This window comes from Chionomys nivalis, chromosome 1 (assembly GCF_950005125.1).
Source record: "Chionomys nivalis chromosome 1, mChiNiv1.1, whole genome shotgun sequence".
NCBI classification, from domain to species: domain Eukaryota; kingdom Metazoa; phylum Chordata; class Mammalia; order Rodentia; family Cricetidae; genus Chionomys; species Chionomys nivalis.
The window spans coordinates 6600839-6620545 of NC_080086.1; the positions used below are offsets into that span (position 1 = coordinate 6600839).

The following is a 19707-nucleotide window of genomic DNA, read 5'->3' on the forward strand; positions in this document are numbered from 1 at the left end:
CTTCTTTCCCAGGTAATTCTAGAATTACAAAAGTTGACAATTGATGTTACTAGGAGAGAGACCTTAATTTCTCAATAAATAGTCTAAATATCATATCAACATTATGAAATATTTTATGTGATACAACATAGACAACAGAGAATCACTAAAAGTTACTAAATTGAGTCAACTGGCCCGCATAACTTTTGCCAGAATATGAAATATCAGGCATGTGTATGACTTCACTCTCTTGAATTTACATGAGCTTTTGTGTGATTATGTGACATAAATATAAAGTGAGGTCAGAGTTCCAGCATATACAAGAATTTTGGCTCTTAAACTTTAGGATAAAAGTGAGTGTGTATGTTAAGAAAACATGACATCTCAAAGCTTTCACTAGGTTTTACTAGAACTATCTGAGTCTCGTGCAATAAATTATTGGTTACTTGATAGTATCATCGGTGATAGACAGGGCATGGTGGCACACATCTCTGATCCCAACACTTGAGAGGGAGAGGCAAGAGGATCAGGGCAACAAACAAACAAACAAATCATTGTGGTATTGAAGATCAGACAAGCGATTTGGAGTATCTATAATGAGATCTGCGAATGTAAATAACTGTCTTCCAGGAGTTGAAATGTGTTTGCTTCAGCTTACATGGCTGTTAATGTTCAGATGTTCATAAAACATTTATCATTTGGAACTATTCAAAAAGTAAATAAAATCCTAGGGACTATCATTTTATATATAAAATAAACAATTACAAAGTCACAATGATTGTGAAAGTTTCACTGTGGCAACCTCATTTGACAGTTGGCTGAGGGGCACAAAGGAAAGTACTCTCCTCCCTGCTTGATGGTGGACTGGGGAGAAACGTTTCCCTGACCTTGGAATTTACTTAGAGTCTTTTATATGCGAATTATTGGTTTATATCATAATGTATGCTTTACCGGTAAGAATAGAGGTTGACCATGCTAAGCAGTTCAATTTTCTAAATTTTTTTTTTTTTCTAAATAAGATATTGCAAGTGAAGCCCAAGGTAGATAATGTTGTGCCTTCCATGACTATGGCCATACCCATAACTCTGAGAATGCACACCACCAACAAAGAGGTCAGGCCCATCTTACAGTTAAGTGCTGTAGAATTTTCATTTAGTCAAATAAACAATAATTAATAGAAAAATTGGAGTGTTCTGCAAGTTTCCTGTTCTTCACGAGTAACGGGCCTTGCTTTGTGATCTCAGCAGCAGTAAATTATTAAGAGATATAATATAATGGAAGAAAATTATTACGCAGTTCCCAGCATCCAGGATCATACATGCGAGTTGCCATTAAATATACCAATAGTCTGTCACACGGTGGAGCAGAGTCTAAAGGGCAAATTTGAATGACATTTCTATCAAATTGGAACTGTCAGCCTGTCACATGTCCTTGGGGCCCTGCACTTTCTGCCTTTCAGACATGTGCCCTGCCTTGAAGGACGCACTGAGAGATCCAATGCATCTTTAGCCTCCATAGACAGCCGAGTCGTGTCAGCATGCACCTGGAACAGCCGTTAGTGTTTAAAGCTCAGACATGTGGCATTCCACCGTGCCATGGTCCCCCCGTTTCCTCCAGTCCATCAGTCCTGCCACCCCTCCTGCAGGTCCACACTCACCCTCTCCTGTCTGTGTGCTCCCAATCTCCCACTCCAGATATGGGGATGCACCTGCCTTATCCTCCCACCATCTTGCCACACCGTCAGGGGCAGCCACTGCCTTTAACTTCCCAAAGCTTTCCCAGGAACATTCTACAAGGGTTGTTGGTCCTCTCCTCAGGGTGCCACTGAGGCCCCGGCTTTCACACAGAGGGTAGACACAAGCGCGCCGTGTGGTAGGGAGAGGAGCGGGTGGGACGGTAAGTAGCCTTAATAATCTACCAGGCCGTCAGCATCCTGGGCCTAACTGATGGAGAAGGTGCAGATTCTTATCCCTCACTCTGCCCCCTGCACCAGGCCAATCTTTGTAGTGCTGGGTTTTTATGCACACAACTGTTTCTAATTTTATTAGTATATATTCCAACCAAATTTCAAAGAATGTAGTCATACTACATATTTTAAATTGCATACCCTTCCACTGAGAAAGCTTTGTGAAACCTAATATAACGTTTCTTAAACTGCCTCTTTTATAAATCAGTAGCTGCCAACCTTCCGAGTACAATAGAATTACTGGGAAATACTCACTCAAACACAGGTTGTTGGACCCCACGTCCAAGTATCTGTAACAGTTTGCCCTGCGGCCAGTTCTTGGGTTCCACAGGCAGTGCTGGCCTGTGAACAGCCCTTCAGAACCGCTCATCATGAAACGGACACACGCATGACTTCAGGGTTTCTGCCAACTGAGGTTCTGACTGAATAGCTTAACTGAGAGTTCCACATTAAGTAGAAGACCTTTGTACCTTTTTAGGTGTAAAAATAATTTTCTCCAAGTCATACACCCTATCAATGAGGGAACTGTCTTATTTTACTACTTACCAAGAGTCTATTAATGAACAGAAATTCAGATAATAGCCATTAACTTACTATATTTCTCTGATGGTACCAGATGGCCAATTTGAATTACCTCATTGTTTCAAACAACAACTACAACAAAATGTGTTTTTCTTTTCAGTGCAAATCAGACTAAAGAAAGTGGTTATAAGAATCCTTTTATCTAGTTTGTCCTCTGGTTTCTTAAATGTGCAGAATCTATAACTTTATCATAAAACCCTTTCAAAACACAAGCTTCTTCAAAACAACACGCCTTCTTGTCTTGTGTCATTGTTATTTTCCCTATAAAGTGATTAGTTTTAGTAGCTTGTATATACATATATGTGTGCATATATATGTATGTGTGTATATGTAATATACATGGTCAAATTCTATTGTCCCTGAAAATCTAAAAGTTCCAGTTATAGCTATATGTGAAGCTTTTGCCTTTTAGTTTATTTTTAAAAAGGTATAAATGGCTAATTGTAGTGAGAAGTGCTTCCAGAATTTGCATATATATAATTATACATGTATATTTGCATGTATAATTATGTATGTATATAGTGGATAGTTAAATTTTTGTTGAGATTAGCATATGCCTTCCTGCTCTCTATTTACCCTTTTTGATTAAAGATATTTTCACTTCAAATAAAGTTCCTGCTTATATATATCACATATACGCTTAGCTCATGAAATAATATTTAAAAGGAATTAAACATTTATTCTGTAGTAAAATTTCAGCAGTACTGAATCTGATAGAATATCCCAATTTTAGAGCAAAGGAATAAAATAATTTGTAATGATGAGCAAGCAACGCAGTGTTGCCTTTTCTGATTCTCCTAATGTAATAGAAACAGCAGAAATGTATCGAAAAATGCTATCGGAGCTAGTAGAGAAGGGTATAAAATTGAGCTACACTCTCCAAGCATAAAATAATTAATGTCACTAACTGTACCAAACTGGTCTCATACAGATGTTCATGCCAAGGAATATTTTGAGCACTCTTCTGGATTCTATGTTATGAATATGGTGATGTTTGTTTGGGTGTTTAAGTAATAGAGAATTATCATAATGTTAATCGTGTTTATTTTCATTTGTAGATAAAAATTTAAAATTATTTTTGTGAAACATGGGGGAATAATTATTTTCTCAGAAAACTGTATTATTAGGTTTTTTTTTTTTTTTTCCAATTGGGAGAGCAGTTCTATTCAGAGCCATACACACAGAGATGGTTCAGGTACTGTGTCTACACCGGAGATCTAAAAACAAAAACAAAACAGAAATAGCTGACCAGCAGCATAATCTTCTATGAACTGTGTATAAATGTCTCTCAATGAAAGGGCATGTGTTCAGAGAATAGCTTCCTAAAGGCAGTTAGCCCAGGCTACATCACAGGAGAGCTTTCTGTGGGCAGTAGCGAGTATGTGCACTTGCCGCTGCACACCAGGGCTCTGTAATGTGCCGTTGAAAGGGACACTATGTCAGCAGCAAACCAAACACTGTATTGGTGAGTGTAAATGTTGAGATCCCGGATGGGAAACGGCAGGCTGTGGGGTGGTTTGTCTCGATGTCTCTGATTAGCCTTTCCTCGTCACAGCTCATGTTCTAATGATCCTTGCAGGATGAAGTGGCCCAGCCACTGAACCTATCAGCTAAACCCAAGACCTCTGATGGCAAATCACCCACATCACCCACCTCTCCCCACATGCCAGCTCTGAGAATAAACAGTGGGGCAGGCCCCCTCAAAGCCTCTGCCCCAGCAGCGTTAGCTAGTCCTTCAGCGAGAGTTAGCACAATAGGTAAGTTCTCTTTCTCTTGTTCTTGTTGACTGTCCATTTATGGCAACTGAATGAAATCATCTAAGATGGCGTGTCACACATAGTCTGTGTACGGCTTGAGCAAATGAGGGAGATGTAATTTGAGTTACTACCATAAGGTCTGTTTAAACATGCAAGTGAAATTTCTGCTCAAATTTCTACACCCCTGACAAGCTAAAAGTACTAGTTATTGTTATGTGTGAAACTTCGCCTTTTAGTTTATTTTTCTGAAAGAGGCATAAATGTCTAATTGTAGTGAAAAGTGGTTCCAGAATTTTGCTCCCAAGTTACTTTCCTTTTCTCTTACTGAGGTTTTTCCCATTGTTGTGATGTGTACAATGTATAATGAGGGATCCATTTTGTTCAGGTCAACTGTCAACCACAGAATATGAAATTTGTTCTGTTCCACTCTGAAAACTCCGACTGCACACAAACAGGGACTATGAAGAGCAGCACCTTTGGTTTGCCTGTAGCTACAGTTTTTGATGAGTTAACCAACACTATTATTTTTATTTTTCACACATGAATTAAAACACACTCAATTCAGCACATATTCCTTGATACAGTCATCCCTTCTCTCTGATTAGGAAGCCTCCAGCACAGATTAGCCCCGGTGTAGAACACGATTACTTTGGGAGGTGTTAGAATCTAGTTCATAGATGCCGAAGCCTACACCAGAGCACAGCTGTGATCCTGTAGCCAAAGAGCTGAGTGTTAGATGCCTGGGAAGAACCAAGATGGACTAAGTGACAAACAACGCTACTCAAGCTAACCTTTGAAGAGTTGATGTGTTCGTAGGCATTCTAGGCTGTAAGAAAAGAAGAGAAGATCAGGAAAATAAGTGTCTATGCAATTCAGGAACTTGCCTAGAAAGCTAAATAACATGGCAGAAAGTGGTGAGAGAGAAAATGGGAGAATGTGGCTGGGATGCGATGGAACACGCTCATAGGCGATTTTGACTTTCCCAGAGCAAGGTGATCAGAACTTTAAGTATTGATGAATGAACGACAGTGTCTAGTGAAAGCGCTGTTGTCATGTGTGGTAGCCGTGTGCTCCGTGAGGCCATGGAAGGAGGTCTGACAAAGCCATCTCGCCAGAGTGCAGACGGAGGAGCAGGAGTTTCAACTAGCATGAACAAGAAGAAAGCAGGACGGAACTGGAAGGAAGACATACAAATGAAACTTAGTATGTGCTGACTTCCAAGAACAAGGAAGCATTTACCTACAAGGGCTCAGGAGGAAACAGTGAAGCTGTCTGATATGCCTAAGCACAGAGATTATTACTTGCCTAGAACATTTCACCAGAAACCAGTGTGTAAGAACCACAGAAATTACCAACTGGATTAGCTAACAGTTGTATAAAAAACCAATCCACTGCCTGCCCTTCGCTGTACACTTGCTCAGTTTATATGGCGAAACTCAGCTAATTATTGCTGCCTTAGGATATTTCAAACAATTGTAAGCGAAGATGCTGGCCAGAGCATCAGACCCCTTTGGACCGCACTGGAGACAGACAACTCATTTGCCTTGCTGGTAGCTGGGAACCTCCATTTGTAATCATGGAAATTCTACCTGTAGCTGCTTATAACATGAGGGAGAACAGAAAGCCAGGGTGCTTGTGGCCTGCTCACCAAATCCACATCAAATCTGTTCTACTGAGACCCCACCCCACAAAAAGGGAATTAGCCTCCAACTTCTGAAGGGAAAAATTTCAAAGATTATTTGAACGTATTTTAATTCTACCACACATTTTTCTAGGTAAAATGCTTCTGGAAAAGACTGTCCAAAACAATGAAGAATAAATGCCATGTGTATAAGTAGTATGGGAAAGTCTTCAGTCAGTGCAGTAACTATCAGAATCACAAGGAAGTCACACTGGGGGGAAAAGCCTATATATGTAAGCATTGTGGGAAAACCATCAGTCAGTAATTAAAACTCCTGGTAAAAGCATGAAAAAATCTCACACAGAAAAGAATCCTATTTATGCGAGCAGTTTGGGGTAGTTTTCATTTCTTCCAGTCAGCTCTAAGCTCATAAGAACTTACATGGCAGAGAAACAGTTTCACGTGGAGGTTATTTGGTGGTGGCACATTCTACAGAAGAGCGGAAGAACATGAGACAGGAAGACCTTGGGCTTTAGCTGGTGTTCACAGATAGGTAGACTCTGAAAACCAAGGGGAGTGATTCCACCAGATTCCCCATTGCAGCAGTTTGGAGAAAGGGGGCAGCCCAGTGAAGGATACTGTTCAGTCAGTGAGGTGGACTTGCCTTGTAAATGTGGGGTTGAGAAGTAACTGGCTGAGTTGAGTAGACATGGAGATGGATAGGTAGGTAGATAGATAGACAGACAGACAGACAAATATTCCTCTCCAGTGAGAAAGAGGACAAAAGCAGAGAGATGCACAGCCCTCAGAGTGAGGCAACAGTATTTTCATCAAAGAGAGAGGACTGCTGGAAGGACCGGCCTGAGGAAAAGGAGAAACTAGGTCTTTGGTTTGAGACAGAAGGGAATAGAAAATTAGTCCAGGTTCAGAGACACTGAAAACTAGACGTAGAAAAAAAAAACATATTTTCAAATGTTTTAATTTTACAAACCACAACTGCAGATGATTTGTTAGTAAGAATTCAGCATGGGGCAGGGGCATTCCGATGAGAACAGTGAAAACTGAAGGCTGGAGCCTGCACGCACATCTCACCACTGTGCTCCATACTCTGCTCAATCCTAGAGGACAGAAGACTAGATTTGCTTCTGTGTGCTGAGCATGGAAGAAAATATTTGACTTGGCAAAAAGGGTTCTCTTCCTTTAAAAAATGGAGTTCATAAATATCACATTGTTGACATCTGGCTGACTTTAAAATATGACTCAAACTCAAAATCTATAATAGAATTATTATTTTATATATAGTTATATATATATATATACACATTTATAGATAAACATGTATAACCATATATGCATGTGTGTAAATAGTTTTACTTCAGCATCCCCAAAGATTAAGTTTAGCCGAGTATTTTATAAAGGCAAGGGTGTATTTAAAGATACTTATCCTATGGATTTCTCTGTTACTGTAAGAAAACATCCTCTTCCCCCACCCTGTAGAGGCCTCTCTCCGTATCTACAGCCTTCATGTTTTCCCAGGGTTTGAGGCCACTACAATTTACTTCTCTCTTTTCAACAAATGTAGATGTTGAAAGCTGAAACTGTAATGAGAAATAATGTAGTTGGATAAAAGCCGGGAGGATTAATGGTGTTGTAAAGGTCACCCTGAAAGAAAAATTAATGTGGTAGGCCATTAATAAACCATGGAAAACTGTGGACCAAAAGATAACTTTGAGTTATCCTTAATGACACTCAGCTTTTTGCTCCATATCTATTAGCTACACATACAGAAAGTGACTTTTTGAGGTTGGTGGCCACTATGCTCTAATGAGTATGTTCTACAAGAACACTCTTGATTGGCAGACACGTGTTCACAGAAAACAGCGCTTCAGCACAAACAGCCAAAAAGAACACTGGATCATTTGAGACTCTGGGCAGACGTCAATGTGTCTGCACAGGCCCTTTCTACCCATGTTTGACATATGTTTATCTATATAAACATTCTTCCAAGTATTTTTTTATCCATTTCCTCATTGTGTCTTCTAAAAATGTAGGCCCTTAGCTATAGCAGACACCCATGCTATCTAGTCCAGCATTCCTACTTTGTAGGGAACTGAGGGAGGTAGTTGCCTGCGCAGGCAACCAAAGTAAATTCCTTGGGGACGTAAACAGTCATATGGCTCTGATGTCATTTGTGTCTTAGTGACAGGAAGCCAATCCTGGGTCTCCCAGAGGCAGAGCCTGAGCTTCGTGACTGAGGATCACTCTGCAGCCCCCTTATTTTATTTTAATGAAATATATGTGTGGTAACTGTCTTAGTCAGGGTTTCTATTGCTGTGGAGAGACACTGTGAGCACAGCCATAGTATAAGGAAAACTTGTCACAGTAGTGCCTTGCTCAGAGTTCAGAGGTTGTTGCCATGGAGAGAAGCACGGCAGCGTGCAGGCAGACACAGTGCTAGAGGAGCTGAGAGTCCTACATCTCTACTCACAGGCAGCAGGAAGTGGTCTGTCTCACTGGGTGTGGCTTGAGCATATATGAGACCCCCAAAGTCTACCTCCACAGTGACACACTTTCTCCAACAAGGCAACACCTCCTAAAAGTGCCAGTCCCTGTGGGAGCCATTTTCTTTCAAACCACTGCAGTAACCTAGCAATTAATCTGTCTGTACTTACTTCCTTAGGGAGCCCAGCAGTTTGTCTGTCCTTACCTCCATAGGGCAGCTGAGGTCCCTGACTGGGCATTCTTTCTGGCTGCATGTTACCTCTCTGGCTAGATAAGTTGTCTTACTGGCTTATTTTTCCTCTCATCCATGAAAGTGAGTGTTAAATACCTTCTGTGTGGGCCAATGCATGGCTGAGCACGTAAGGGTGCTTATTGCTAAGCCTGACACCTGAGTTCAAATTCTAGGATGTACATGGTGGAATAAGAGACCTGACTTATGCAAATTGTCATCTGACCTCTACACACACACACACACATACACACACACACACAAAAGAAAGAAGGAAAAAGAAAGAAAGAAAACAAAGGAAGAGAGAAAAAGAAGAAAAAATAAGAAAATGAAGGAAAGAAAAAACCTAAAACATATTTATAAAACACCTTCTCTAGGGCATAAATTTTCAAACCGTGGGAATGAGCAGAAGCAGCTTGTACCGGGGCTTATGAGCTCGGATAACTTGTTTTCATGTTAGAACATGATTCTCTCACCTTAAACCCCCTCACAGGCCCATGAAAACTCAAACCACTTAGGTTGTCCTTGATAGGCACAGACCACCTAATCAATGTAAAAGGAATTATGTTCAAGAGCATTGATTGCATAATCAACATAGCCCAGGCTGGCCGCGGACCCTGGAGCATCACCTTCCAGCCTCCCTCCTGAGTCCTGGGATTGCAGCCATGACCCACTATGCCTGGATATCACTTTACATTTTTAATGAGGAAAAAAATGACATGAAGGATACGCTGAGACAAACTGCTCGCTGAGATGAGCAACTAAGTGGGAATATTATAATTCGCAGAAAGCCGCTGTTTCACCAGGAAGTAAACAGTGCCACTCTGCCACATGTGGAAATAATTCACATTTGCACGGCACATCATAGTTTACACACTGTTGTCACGTTTATGATTTAACTCTGACTGCCTCAGATGCAGAAATGGGTACTGTGTGTTCGGGTGATGATATTTAATAACTGGACACAAGGACAGAAAACTTTGTGGAAAAATCATGAGAAACTCCAACTTCAGAAGTAGAATGTTTTGAAGGATCATTGAGATGGTTCAGTGGGTAACAAGGATTTCCCTATGAGCACGAAGACCTGAGTTGAAGGCCTGGGACCCACATGGTGAAAGGGGAGAAATGACTCCCATAGGTTAACTTCATATCCCACCCGTGTGTCGTGAGAGTCAAATTTGTGTGTATAGAAAGTCACACATACATACATACACACACTAAAAACTTCATCTGAGTAAATCAAAATGTTTACTTACTTACTATATATAGTAAGAAAGAATTTGCCTTGTCTTGGTATCACTGACCTTTTGACAGTTCTGTGCCATGCAGTGAAACTTCCCATTGAAATGAACTTGGAATCATGTAAAGGCTGGCACTCCCAGAAATATGTGCACATTCCTTCAAAACAGAACAAAAAGTCACACTAAAAACACATGCCCCTGGGGGTGGAGAGATGGCACAGTGGTTAAGAGCATTTGCTGCTCTTGTAGAGGACCAGATTTCTGTTCCCAGCGCCCACATCAGAAGACTCACGCAAGCCTGTAAGTGCAGCTCCAGGGGAGCCAGTGCCCTCTTCCACCTTCTGAGGACACTGCGCTCATGTATGTGCACATGACGAGGCACACGTGCACACACACACATGCATGCATGCACACACACAGACACACACACAGAGACTCAGAGAGACAGACAGACAGACAGACAGAGAGAGAGAAAAAATTAAAAGTAGAAGAGAATATTCTGAAATGCCCTGAGTTGGTTGTGAACTGACAAGCCAAGACATGTTAGGAAAGCACAGGCCTGGGTGACAAGGAGCATCCATGAGGCATCAAAGGAGCAGATAAGCAGGCTGCACAGAACTTTCCGGGAGCATGTCTGGTCTATGTCAGAGAGGTCTTCACAGACAGAATAATGCTTGAATAAATTCCCAAACACAGCAGAGAGGGAGAGCACTCAGAAAATGAGGGACTTGCGAGACAGGAACCAGGAAAGTCTTGGGACTGGGTGACCTCCCTTTGAAACTCATGTTGGAACTCCTGAGAGACAGACACAGGGAGCATGGAACAGTCAAACATCTGAAAACCGAAGAAGCTTTTAGGCCCCATTAAAGCTCTTGGCATTTATCGCAGAATGATGATTTGGGGGAGACATTAAAGGCTTTGGAAAGGTATCATGTGTCCAGGCATGGCTGAAGGCTGGTACTATCACTGGGAGAGTCTCAAGGCACACACCCATAGCCAAGGCTCGGAAGACAGTTGGCGTTACTTCAGTGTGTCCTACAGTTATGAGCCGTGACAGACCATCAGGTTGTGGAATGCTGCTTTAAGCACAAGCACAAGGGCACCAAGAGATGGGTTTTTAAACAGAGGCTTTTACATCCAAATAGTTTGTCTGGAAGCAGAGAAAAGGCAGACTGGGAACAAAACTATGAAGATAACGAAACAGTAAAGATAGGATTAGCCTAAATGAAGGATGGGGTGACTTCAGCGAAAACAGGGACCATGGGGTGGGGAAGCAAATGTAAGAGCTGAGGAATGAGTGGCCAACAATGAGGCTTGACTGTCTGTTATCCAAGCAAGGGAAAGAATCTAATCTTAGACAGCATCCAAGTGACGGGGTAGGCAACTGGGAAGTTTGTGGGATACAGGAAGGGCAGCCTGGGGCAGGAGGGGATAATGAGTTCTGGGATACACAGACTGCCTGTTGGGCCTCATAGGACATGCAGGTAGAGGAGCCTAGTGGGAAGCTATCGGAGCACTAACTAGGGTGTGCAGCTGACAATAGTTGCTTGTATTTGTTTTTCTATATTTATGTGTATATGGATGCGGTATAATCTCTCAATTCTTAGAGGAACAATTAAGAATATAGACGGTGGGTTAGGGAATTAGTTCCTGACTTGTAAGCATGAAGAGTGTATTCAGTCCCTGGAGCCCACTTAACCAGCTTAGCCTTGCAACGTGCGACACTAGAAGACCAGGTCTCAAAATTTAAGGTAGATGATCCCTGAAGTTGAGTTCTGGCTTTCACACACATGTTCACCTAGACATATTCATGTACACATACACACAGAAACATACACACACACACACACATATACACCAGACAAAGAGAGAGAGAGACAGAGACACAGACAGACAGACAGAGAAGGGGGAGAGAGAGGGTGACAGAGACAGAAGGGAGCGAGAAAATTTTCAGAGTGTTTTTAGCAGTACAGGTAAAACATGAAGGCATGTAAAAAAATCAAACTAATGGGAGTTAAAGTTTTAGACTCAACATTAGTTATCTCATTCAAAATATCAACTAGAAGTCATACTGTCTGTAACCTTCCAACTTTTCCCCCTGGAGTTTGTTAAACTACTATACATGAATAGATCCTGGCTATAGATGTAATTGCTGCCTAAGTCTGTAGACAAAGAAGAAACAAAAAAAAATACAATAAACAAAAAACAAACAACAACAACAAAAAGCAGACAACCACTTATCAAATGGCCATTTTTTTTTGTGTGGCATTTTGATCTCTAGCAGACAGGCTTGCATTTAACTGAACTTCTGTTTAGCATTGGGGATCAAACCCAGGGCCCTGTGTGCCAGGCAAGCCCTCTTCTCCTGAATAACAGCCCATGCCCACATACGGGTGTCCATGCCAACCCTGAATGCCATACCTTCACAGTTATCACTATCATGACCACCACAAGAGTGCCAAGCAGATTCAGAGAGGGCACATGGAAAAGCGGTTATGGGGATGAAGTACCTCCTCACGGCCCAGTGCCCGTCCCTCCTCGCACGTGGTTCCACTTAGTGTCTCATCGGCGCTGCGTTGGTTTCACAGCTGAGAAAAATGGAAGCCAGGGAGATTGTTTCAATTTGTCAACTACCACACCTTCCATAAATAGAAACCCAGATCCATTGGAATCTAGTCGGCTGATTGCACTTCCTTCGCCAGGCCATTTTATAAACAGACTGACGGCGAACGCTGTCACGGGACAGTTGTTACGTCGGCAGACTGCATGAACTCAGCTGATCTTGACACCGTTTGCTAATGTTGTATCATCTCATTTAAGCAGTGAAGCAGTTGAGAGGAAAGTAAGACCATTTGAGGGGTTGCTGCGTGAACAAACTAAGGTTTTAGGTCACAATTGGTTTCCTTAGTGACTGGGAAGCTTAACCAAAATTTAAGGAGCAGCTGAAGAAACTTTCTGAGGCAAAAATATGGAGGCCAAGAGGAAATGGCAGCAGAACGAGGAGCTTACTCTATGACCGTGTGAAGTGAGGAGAGTCTGCACTGTCAGGGTGTCCAGGAGGGCCAATCTGCAGGCAAGGGGAAATACTTTGAAATCCAGCAACTCAGAGAACATGGGAAGCAGCAGAGCCGTGTTAGTTCCAGACAGCCAGTGAGGAGAGAACGGAAGAGGGCAGGGCATGTGCAGTAGCCTTGGGAAGCTGGGTTTCAGAAGGGAGAAAGCCTAAAGAATAAAGTTTGAGGAGAAACTTTACTTGCTTGTTTGAAGGAAGGAGATAACCTCACATGCTGAGAGCTGGGTTAGGAGAAAGATGGTTTAAATATAAGAAACTTAAAAGGGGAGCAAGAAAAATCTAGAACTTGAGTCTAGGGCATCTCTGATGACTAGAAAGAAGGCTACCATTTTCAATGAAACAGGGATGGAAATGTAGTTAGAAGGATAGGAGGGGGGTGAGGGCAAAAAGCTTGGCATCATAGCCCATCATTCTTTCTAGAGCAGGAGATAAGGACATGGGTTGATATGGGTAGCCAGCAGGGAAAGAAAGACATTAGCTGGTTGTGATAAGATGAAATACATAGACACAGTGAACACAGCCATGCTGTGATTGAACTCTAACATATAAATGGCTTTAAGATTTAGCAGAGCAGATACCAATTTTAGAACCTAACACAGCATTACCACTGAAACACAAGGGTCTCTAAAAGCAATGTTTATTTTAGAGCCAGCGCCTATTTGAGCCCGAACCCACACTCGGCAGAGTCAAAGTGGCCTCTGTTGCAGGCAGTTTACAGTTAATCACCTCCATCATCCCTTGCATTCCCCTTGCATCCATATTAACTGTTTTCCTACACAGTCCTATCTTGGCCTTCTGTAAAAAGCTCAAAGAACTCATGGTTTTATTCAACACCATGTGCTAAACCGTCTCAAATATATTTGTGTTCTGGAGAAGCTAAACAGACCGTAGAGAGACTAAATAGAGTATAAAAGACACACATTGCCAGGTTGAGCAGAGACAGGGGTCAGGGGCCGGGACAAGCAGGCTGGTCCTCTCAGGATCTGCCTAAACAAACACACCCAAGCTTATCACAGAAGGGCTGGATTCCCACCCAGAGTTACAGAACACATTGGGGGATAACATACTGAGAAGGTTGTTCAGGATGCCGAGGGCAGTGGTACAGTAAGCAGGTCCTTCCTCGGCAACAGATAATCACTTTATATAGTCCTCGGTCTAGACAGTTGTTCCCAGTTCAGACTGTGGGTATCTGAAGCAGCGTTTCATTGTTTGGATCAATACCAGTGATTACTTCTGAAAAACAAAGTTACTACTCTCAAGAGTCCTGCTTTGCGTGATCTCATCGGAAACACACGGGGACCTGAGAAGATGCTGGGACCAGGACTTGTCTGTGATGAGGAAAGCCAGGGACCACTGAGGAGCCATTCTTATTCTGCCGAACTCCCATCCATCTCTCAGTAGAATTTTTGAGCAGCAAGGAACTATTTGATGTGTTTTGGCAATCAGCGGGTCAGACAGAAGAGCTAAGCAATGAGGGTGTGTGTAATCTGACATGATTAGACAAGGCTCTTTAGTACCAGAACATTCATAACGACACAAAGAAAGAGTATTAATAACACTTTCGGAGCACGGCAGCTAGCCATTTTATATTTCCTTTCTTTAATCTTGGTGTTTTTCAACAAATCGTGGGATTTAATAGCGTGTTTTGGCAGATTAGAGGATTTATGGCCCAGATGTTTTTTGTTCTAAAAATGGATTAGGGTGTAAAGTTTGCTGGAATTCATGGAACATGTTGAGGCAAGCCGGTCATTTTCTGTGTGATTAGTGCCTGCCTTCTGTCTCATAGTCCTCCATCTGTCACAGCTCGCCAATGGATCTGCTTAGATTTAGCCTCATGTCACAAACAAGTCCCTTTTCTGGGCAATTTCATATTACAGATCCATCCCATGCCATTTTATGCCCCAGTTAAAAGACAGAGAGAAAGCAACAGAATATTAGCCATCCTTTAAATATTTGCAAATGCGCTGTTTTTCCCCTCTCAATGCTCTACCCTAAAATAATGGAACTCTGCACAGGAATGAGGAGCAAATAAATAAATAAAGGGCAAGAGTTGAGTTGAAATCAGTTTAGAATCCCTTAGCTCCCTTTCTTACTACCCTTTCAAAACTATTTCCGCGGGCTCTAAGAAGCCTGAGGTGGGGAGTTTCAGATGGCAGCTGCTCACTTGACTGTCTTATTGAGAGTGAGTTCAGAAAGACTAGAGTTGGCAGTACCCATGATGTCTTACCAGTTGCAGGCTCCCAGTGTCATTCTGTGCTTGAAGTCTAGTCTCATGGTTCTTAGGAATTTAGATGCTCAGCAAACCACTGCCACCCATGGTTCATCTCCACAGCAAGTGAATTTACAGGAGGTGGAGGGGGGTGGTGTTTCTTCCAGTCAGCTAATATTTATTCCATCTGTCTGTCGCAGGCCTGATTGTACTAGCCACAAACTCTGACCTGACTCTTCTGATATCTGAGAGACTTGGTAGTCATGGTGATTCCCAGGGCACAGATCTATGGTAGAATGCACTTGACCTCTGCATGGGGGTAAAATAAAGCTGTATATTCAAGCTTTGGAAGACTCAATGCTTCATGGTTAAGAGCATGTACTATTCTTGCAGAAGTCCCCAGTTTAGTTCCCAGTAGCCATGTTAAGTGTTTCATAGACATGTGTGATTCTAGCTTCAGGGAGTCTGAGAATCTCTTCTGGCCTGTGTGGACGCTGCACTCACATAAATATGCACACATACAAACACAGAGAGACACACACACATACAAGTACATGCTTGCAAATTTAAAACAAATTCACTCAGGTATTGACCTAAAAACCTAGGTAAAATTTTATTTTAAATTTGTATTTAGAAGTAACTAGACATGGTGTAAGCCTATTTTTTTCCTATGGTTATTTGGCAGCGTTTTCAGATATGACTGTGTGAATCAGTCACCCCCAGTTGCGTGCTCATTCATTTATTACAGATAAGTTCCATGAAGACACTAGGTTCTGCCAGATCCTAGCCACCACCCCACTCCCCGAAAGAAGTAACGGCCATGGCCAAAGTCAGCCTGTCCCTCTCCCGTGCATTTTGTACATCTGTTGTGTCTCATCCCCAGGTTATTTAAATGACCATGATGCTGTCACCAAGGCAATCCAAGAAGCTCGCCAGATGAAGGAGCAACTCAGGCGGGAGCAGCAGGCGCTGGACGGGAAGGTGGCCGTAGTGAATAGCATAGGTCTCAACAACTGCCGGACAGAAAAGGTTAGTGCAGGGAGCGCCTTCCTCTCTGGAGTGCTGTGAGGGCAGGGATGCTCTCCTCTTCCCATCCTTCTCCTGACTGTCTCACCTTCCTCTCCTGGAGTGCTGTGAGGGCAGGGATGCTCTCTAGGAGTGCTATGAGCACAGGGATGCTCTCCTCCCAGCCTTTTCCTGACTGTCTCCAGAATGACGGCCCCTCTGTGTCCGTCTCCCATCAGTAAGGAGATCCGGAGCCCATCCAAATCCAAACAGTCTAGCAGCGGGAAGTTTTACACTATTGCACCCCCAGACCTTACGGGGAATGAACGCTGCCCTTTAGCTGCCAACGTGTATTAAAACAAAGTGGCGTTTGCAATGCTGTGTCTGAGGGAAAGTTTTGCCTTCCAGAGATACTTAGCTTGTATTTGGGGATCAGCTGGATTTGAAAACACGGAATCTTCTTTAGTCGGCCTAAGCTTGGATGATACCCTGGCTCCTGAGCCTGTCATAATGTTGCTACTGTCAAGTGTTAGGGACTACAGAATTGGAAAGTTTGACTTCATCATGACACAAAATGTGCTTTGACCTTCTGTATTCTACCCAAAGCCAGCAGAGCTTCTAAACTAGCCAGAGACACGATGGCTCCATGCCTTTTTATTTGCATGTAAGCTTTGTTTTACTTAGGGGAAAAAAATGTCACTATAGCATGCTTGGAGCAGTGTACTTGTTGAGGTAGTATCGGAATGAAAGTGTGGAATGGTGACTGAATCGTTACCGTCCTACGCATACTGTAGGTAAGGGGCGGGGTGTGGTCAGCTGTGTATCAAAGGTTTACATGTCCATCCTCCTGAGGGGCACGGAAGTCTGCAGAAACTTCTCCGAATGAGCAGCTTGCCCCGACGGTTAGCTCTCTAGTTAGAGAGAAATAGGTAGTTAAGTTCCCCGAGGATAGCACAGGCGAACTTGGGGCATGACCCTCCCCAGCTGCTGCTCTCTTGGGTCCTCACAGGAGGAAATCTCCAGGATGGAGAAACAAGCCCACTTCTGCTTCCTCTCCGGAAGCAGCAGCAGCAGCAGGACCAGGATGCCGCCCAGCAAGCCTGCAGCTCTTACAATTCCTGTAGCCCAAGTGAGACATTGGGACAGGAAGGGACGGCAGAAAGAAACATGGTGGCAGCCCTAAGAAGGAATGATAGCAAGCATGAAGGGATTTATGTTCAAATATTTAAACATTCTTGAAAGGCGCTCCAGCAAGAAACCCTTTCCCCTGCTCCCTGCGTGGAAATGAGTTTAACACTTGGCCAGATGCTAACGCGAAGTGACGGGAGCCATTCCTCGCAAGCACAGCTAAATCGCCACTATTTGTTAAGAGCTTTGAATTCAGCTGTGGATGTAGCAGATTGTTGCATTCCGTGAACATCTGTAACCCTCCCCCTTGTTTTTAATCCTCCAAAGCAGAGACAACTCTACCTATCTCCCCCCCTTCCCCTTCTCCTGCGCTGGCTGGGAATTGTCAAGTGACAACCGCCCAAATCCTTTTGGACAGGAAGCCTTCATCCCGAATTCTATATACTTGCAAAATAGGTCTTGTGGTTGGATCCGGGAGCCCATTAAAAGCACTTTGATGGTATGGAAATCCATCTTCATGAAGTTCCCGAAGCCCCTAAGCAGCAAGCTGTTTAGTTGTGGTTACAGATCAGTCATTCACATCGGAGGGCAATAATTGTGCTGACGGCTTGTAAGGCAACAGGAGTACATAAAATAATCCCGGGCCCTCCACTGTGGCAATGGGAGTTAATCTTCTCTAATACAGATCAGCTGTTGCGCTCCTGCACGGCTTCAGTGACTCTGCAGCCTTCTGTTTAAGTCACAGCAGTGCCGCCGCCTGCGCTCCCTCTAGGCCAGGCGCATGCATGCCAGGGAGTCCTTGAGGCCACTTCTCACCCCACATCCATATCCATGAGCATTTTCCTCTACCTCTCTGGTTAGTGCCCTTGTTTGAGTGGCAGGCATCGCCATTGCCTTTGCCGGGAAGCTTTCCTTCCTCTTTGGTACAGTTGCAGCATCCATTTTTGAAAATCTGTTTTTGAAGGAATAACCTGCCAATTCCTGCTAAGGAGCAGAATCTCTGCCACTAACCTCAAGGTCCATTGCTGATTGGCTTCAAAATCGTCTTAATGGTTTTTATCTCTTTAGAGTTACTTCTTAAAACTCTGTAATTAGGCAAGTGTGTGTGTGTGTGTGTGTGTATGGGTGAATGTGTGTCTGTTTGAATGTGCACGTGAGTACAGGTGCCCACAAACAGAGCCCTGGAGTTGGGGTTAGAGGGAGCTGTGAACCACACCCAAATGGGTGCTGGGACACAAACTCAGGTTCTCTGCAGTGTGAGTTCCTGATCCCTGAACCATCTTTCTAACTCAGTCTTGAATTTGTAATGGTTATCTATTTTGAAGTGGAGAGCGTATGAAAATGCAGCCTCCCTGTCTCATGTGACAGTGTGGCACTTCTTTCTGTAAAGGCATGCAGCCCAAATGGGCCTGCCAATGGCACTGCAGCACTGTAGGGGATCACTGGGTGTGCTGCAGAGCTTGGCACAAGCAGGGACTGTCATGCTCCCTGGCTGCCTTTCTCTGCTGTATACACCTTGATGTCCATCCTGCACTGATCTACCTATGTCTCTTTAACCTAAGGAGAGGTGATGATAATGTCAAACTTGCATCTCTGCAAAAGTAATTAGTCAACACTCACACCTACTGTGTGTTACAGACAGTCCTTGTGTTGGGGGATTGGTTTTGAACAATAAAACATGAAACCTGCTGGCAATTTAGGTAAAATCTGTTGCATAATTTTAGGTGTAAGTCCCATCTATCAAGAGAAGAACCCAGGTTGCCTGGCACGTCCTATCAATCGTTTATCTGTGATGATGGCAAAGGTGAATACATGTGCTCCATGAGGAAATAGCATCATGTACCTTTGCTGTCTTTCCCCAGTTCCTGCCCTTCTAGGTTTTCAGAACCGTGCGACTGCATTCACGGTCAGTTCACAGGCAGGTTAGCGGTTAGCTTGAAACTTCCTTTGGCAGCTTTCAGAGAGACGCCTCAGTAGACTGAATGACAAAGTCCTTTCACATCTCACTAGCATTTTCTCATGCCATTTGAAGTCCCCAAAGAATGCTATCTCCTACCTAAAGTGACCATCTGGTTGGAGAGATGGCTGAGTGGTTACTAGCATGTGTTATTCTTAGAGAGGACCAGCGCTGGTTGCCAGCACCCATGTCAGGTGACAACAGGCTGGAACTCAAGTTCCAGCAGATTTACCCCTCTTCTGGCCTCTGAAAGTCACCTACATACATGTGTGCACACACACAGTTCATCCATACACATACACACACATACACAAGTCTATGATAAATAGGAACAGCAGTAAGATAGGAGGATGGTAGGGTGGGGTACTGAGCAGAGGGGACTGAAAAGGTCAAACTCTACCCTTGTGCTGTACACCGGTCCCCAGAGATGCAGGTAGATGGTCCCAAGATCCACATAA

The 19707-nt window shown here is 43.3% G+C and overlaps 1 protein-coding gene across 6 annotated transcripts in view; it reads left to right on the forward strand.

The window, feature by feature from the left end:
* Window positions 1–19707, forward strand: part of Sox5 (SRY-box transcription factor 5) — a 394103-nt gene that overhangs the window by 345861 nt on the left and 28535 nt on the right. For all 6 annotated transcript variants that reach the window (XM_057770810.1, XM_057770842.1, XM_057770818.1 and 3 more), the window contains 2 exons: window positions 4107–4284; window positions 16043–16188. In XM_057770810.1, the coding sequence (XP_057626793.1) occupies window positions 4107–4284; window positions 16043–16188 (324 nt within the window). The remainder of the gene's footprint in view (window positions 1–4106; window positions 4285–16042; window positions 16189–19707) is intronic.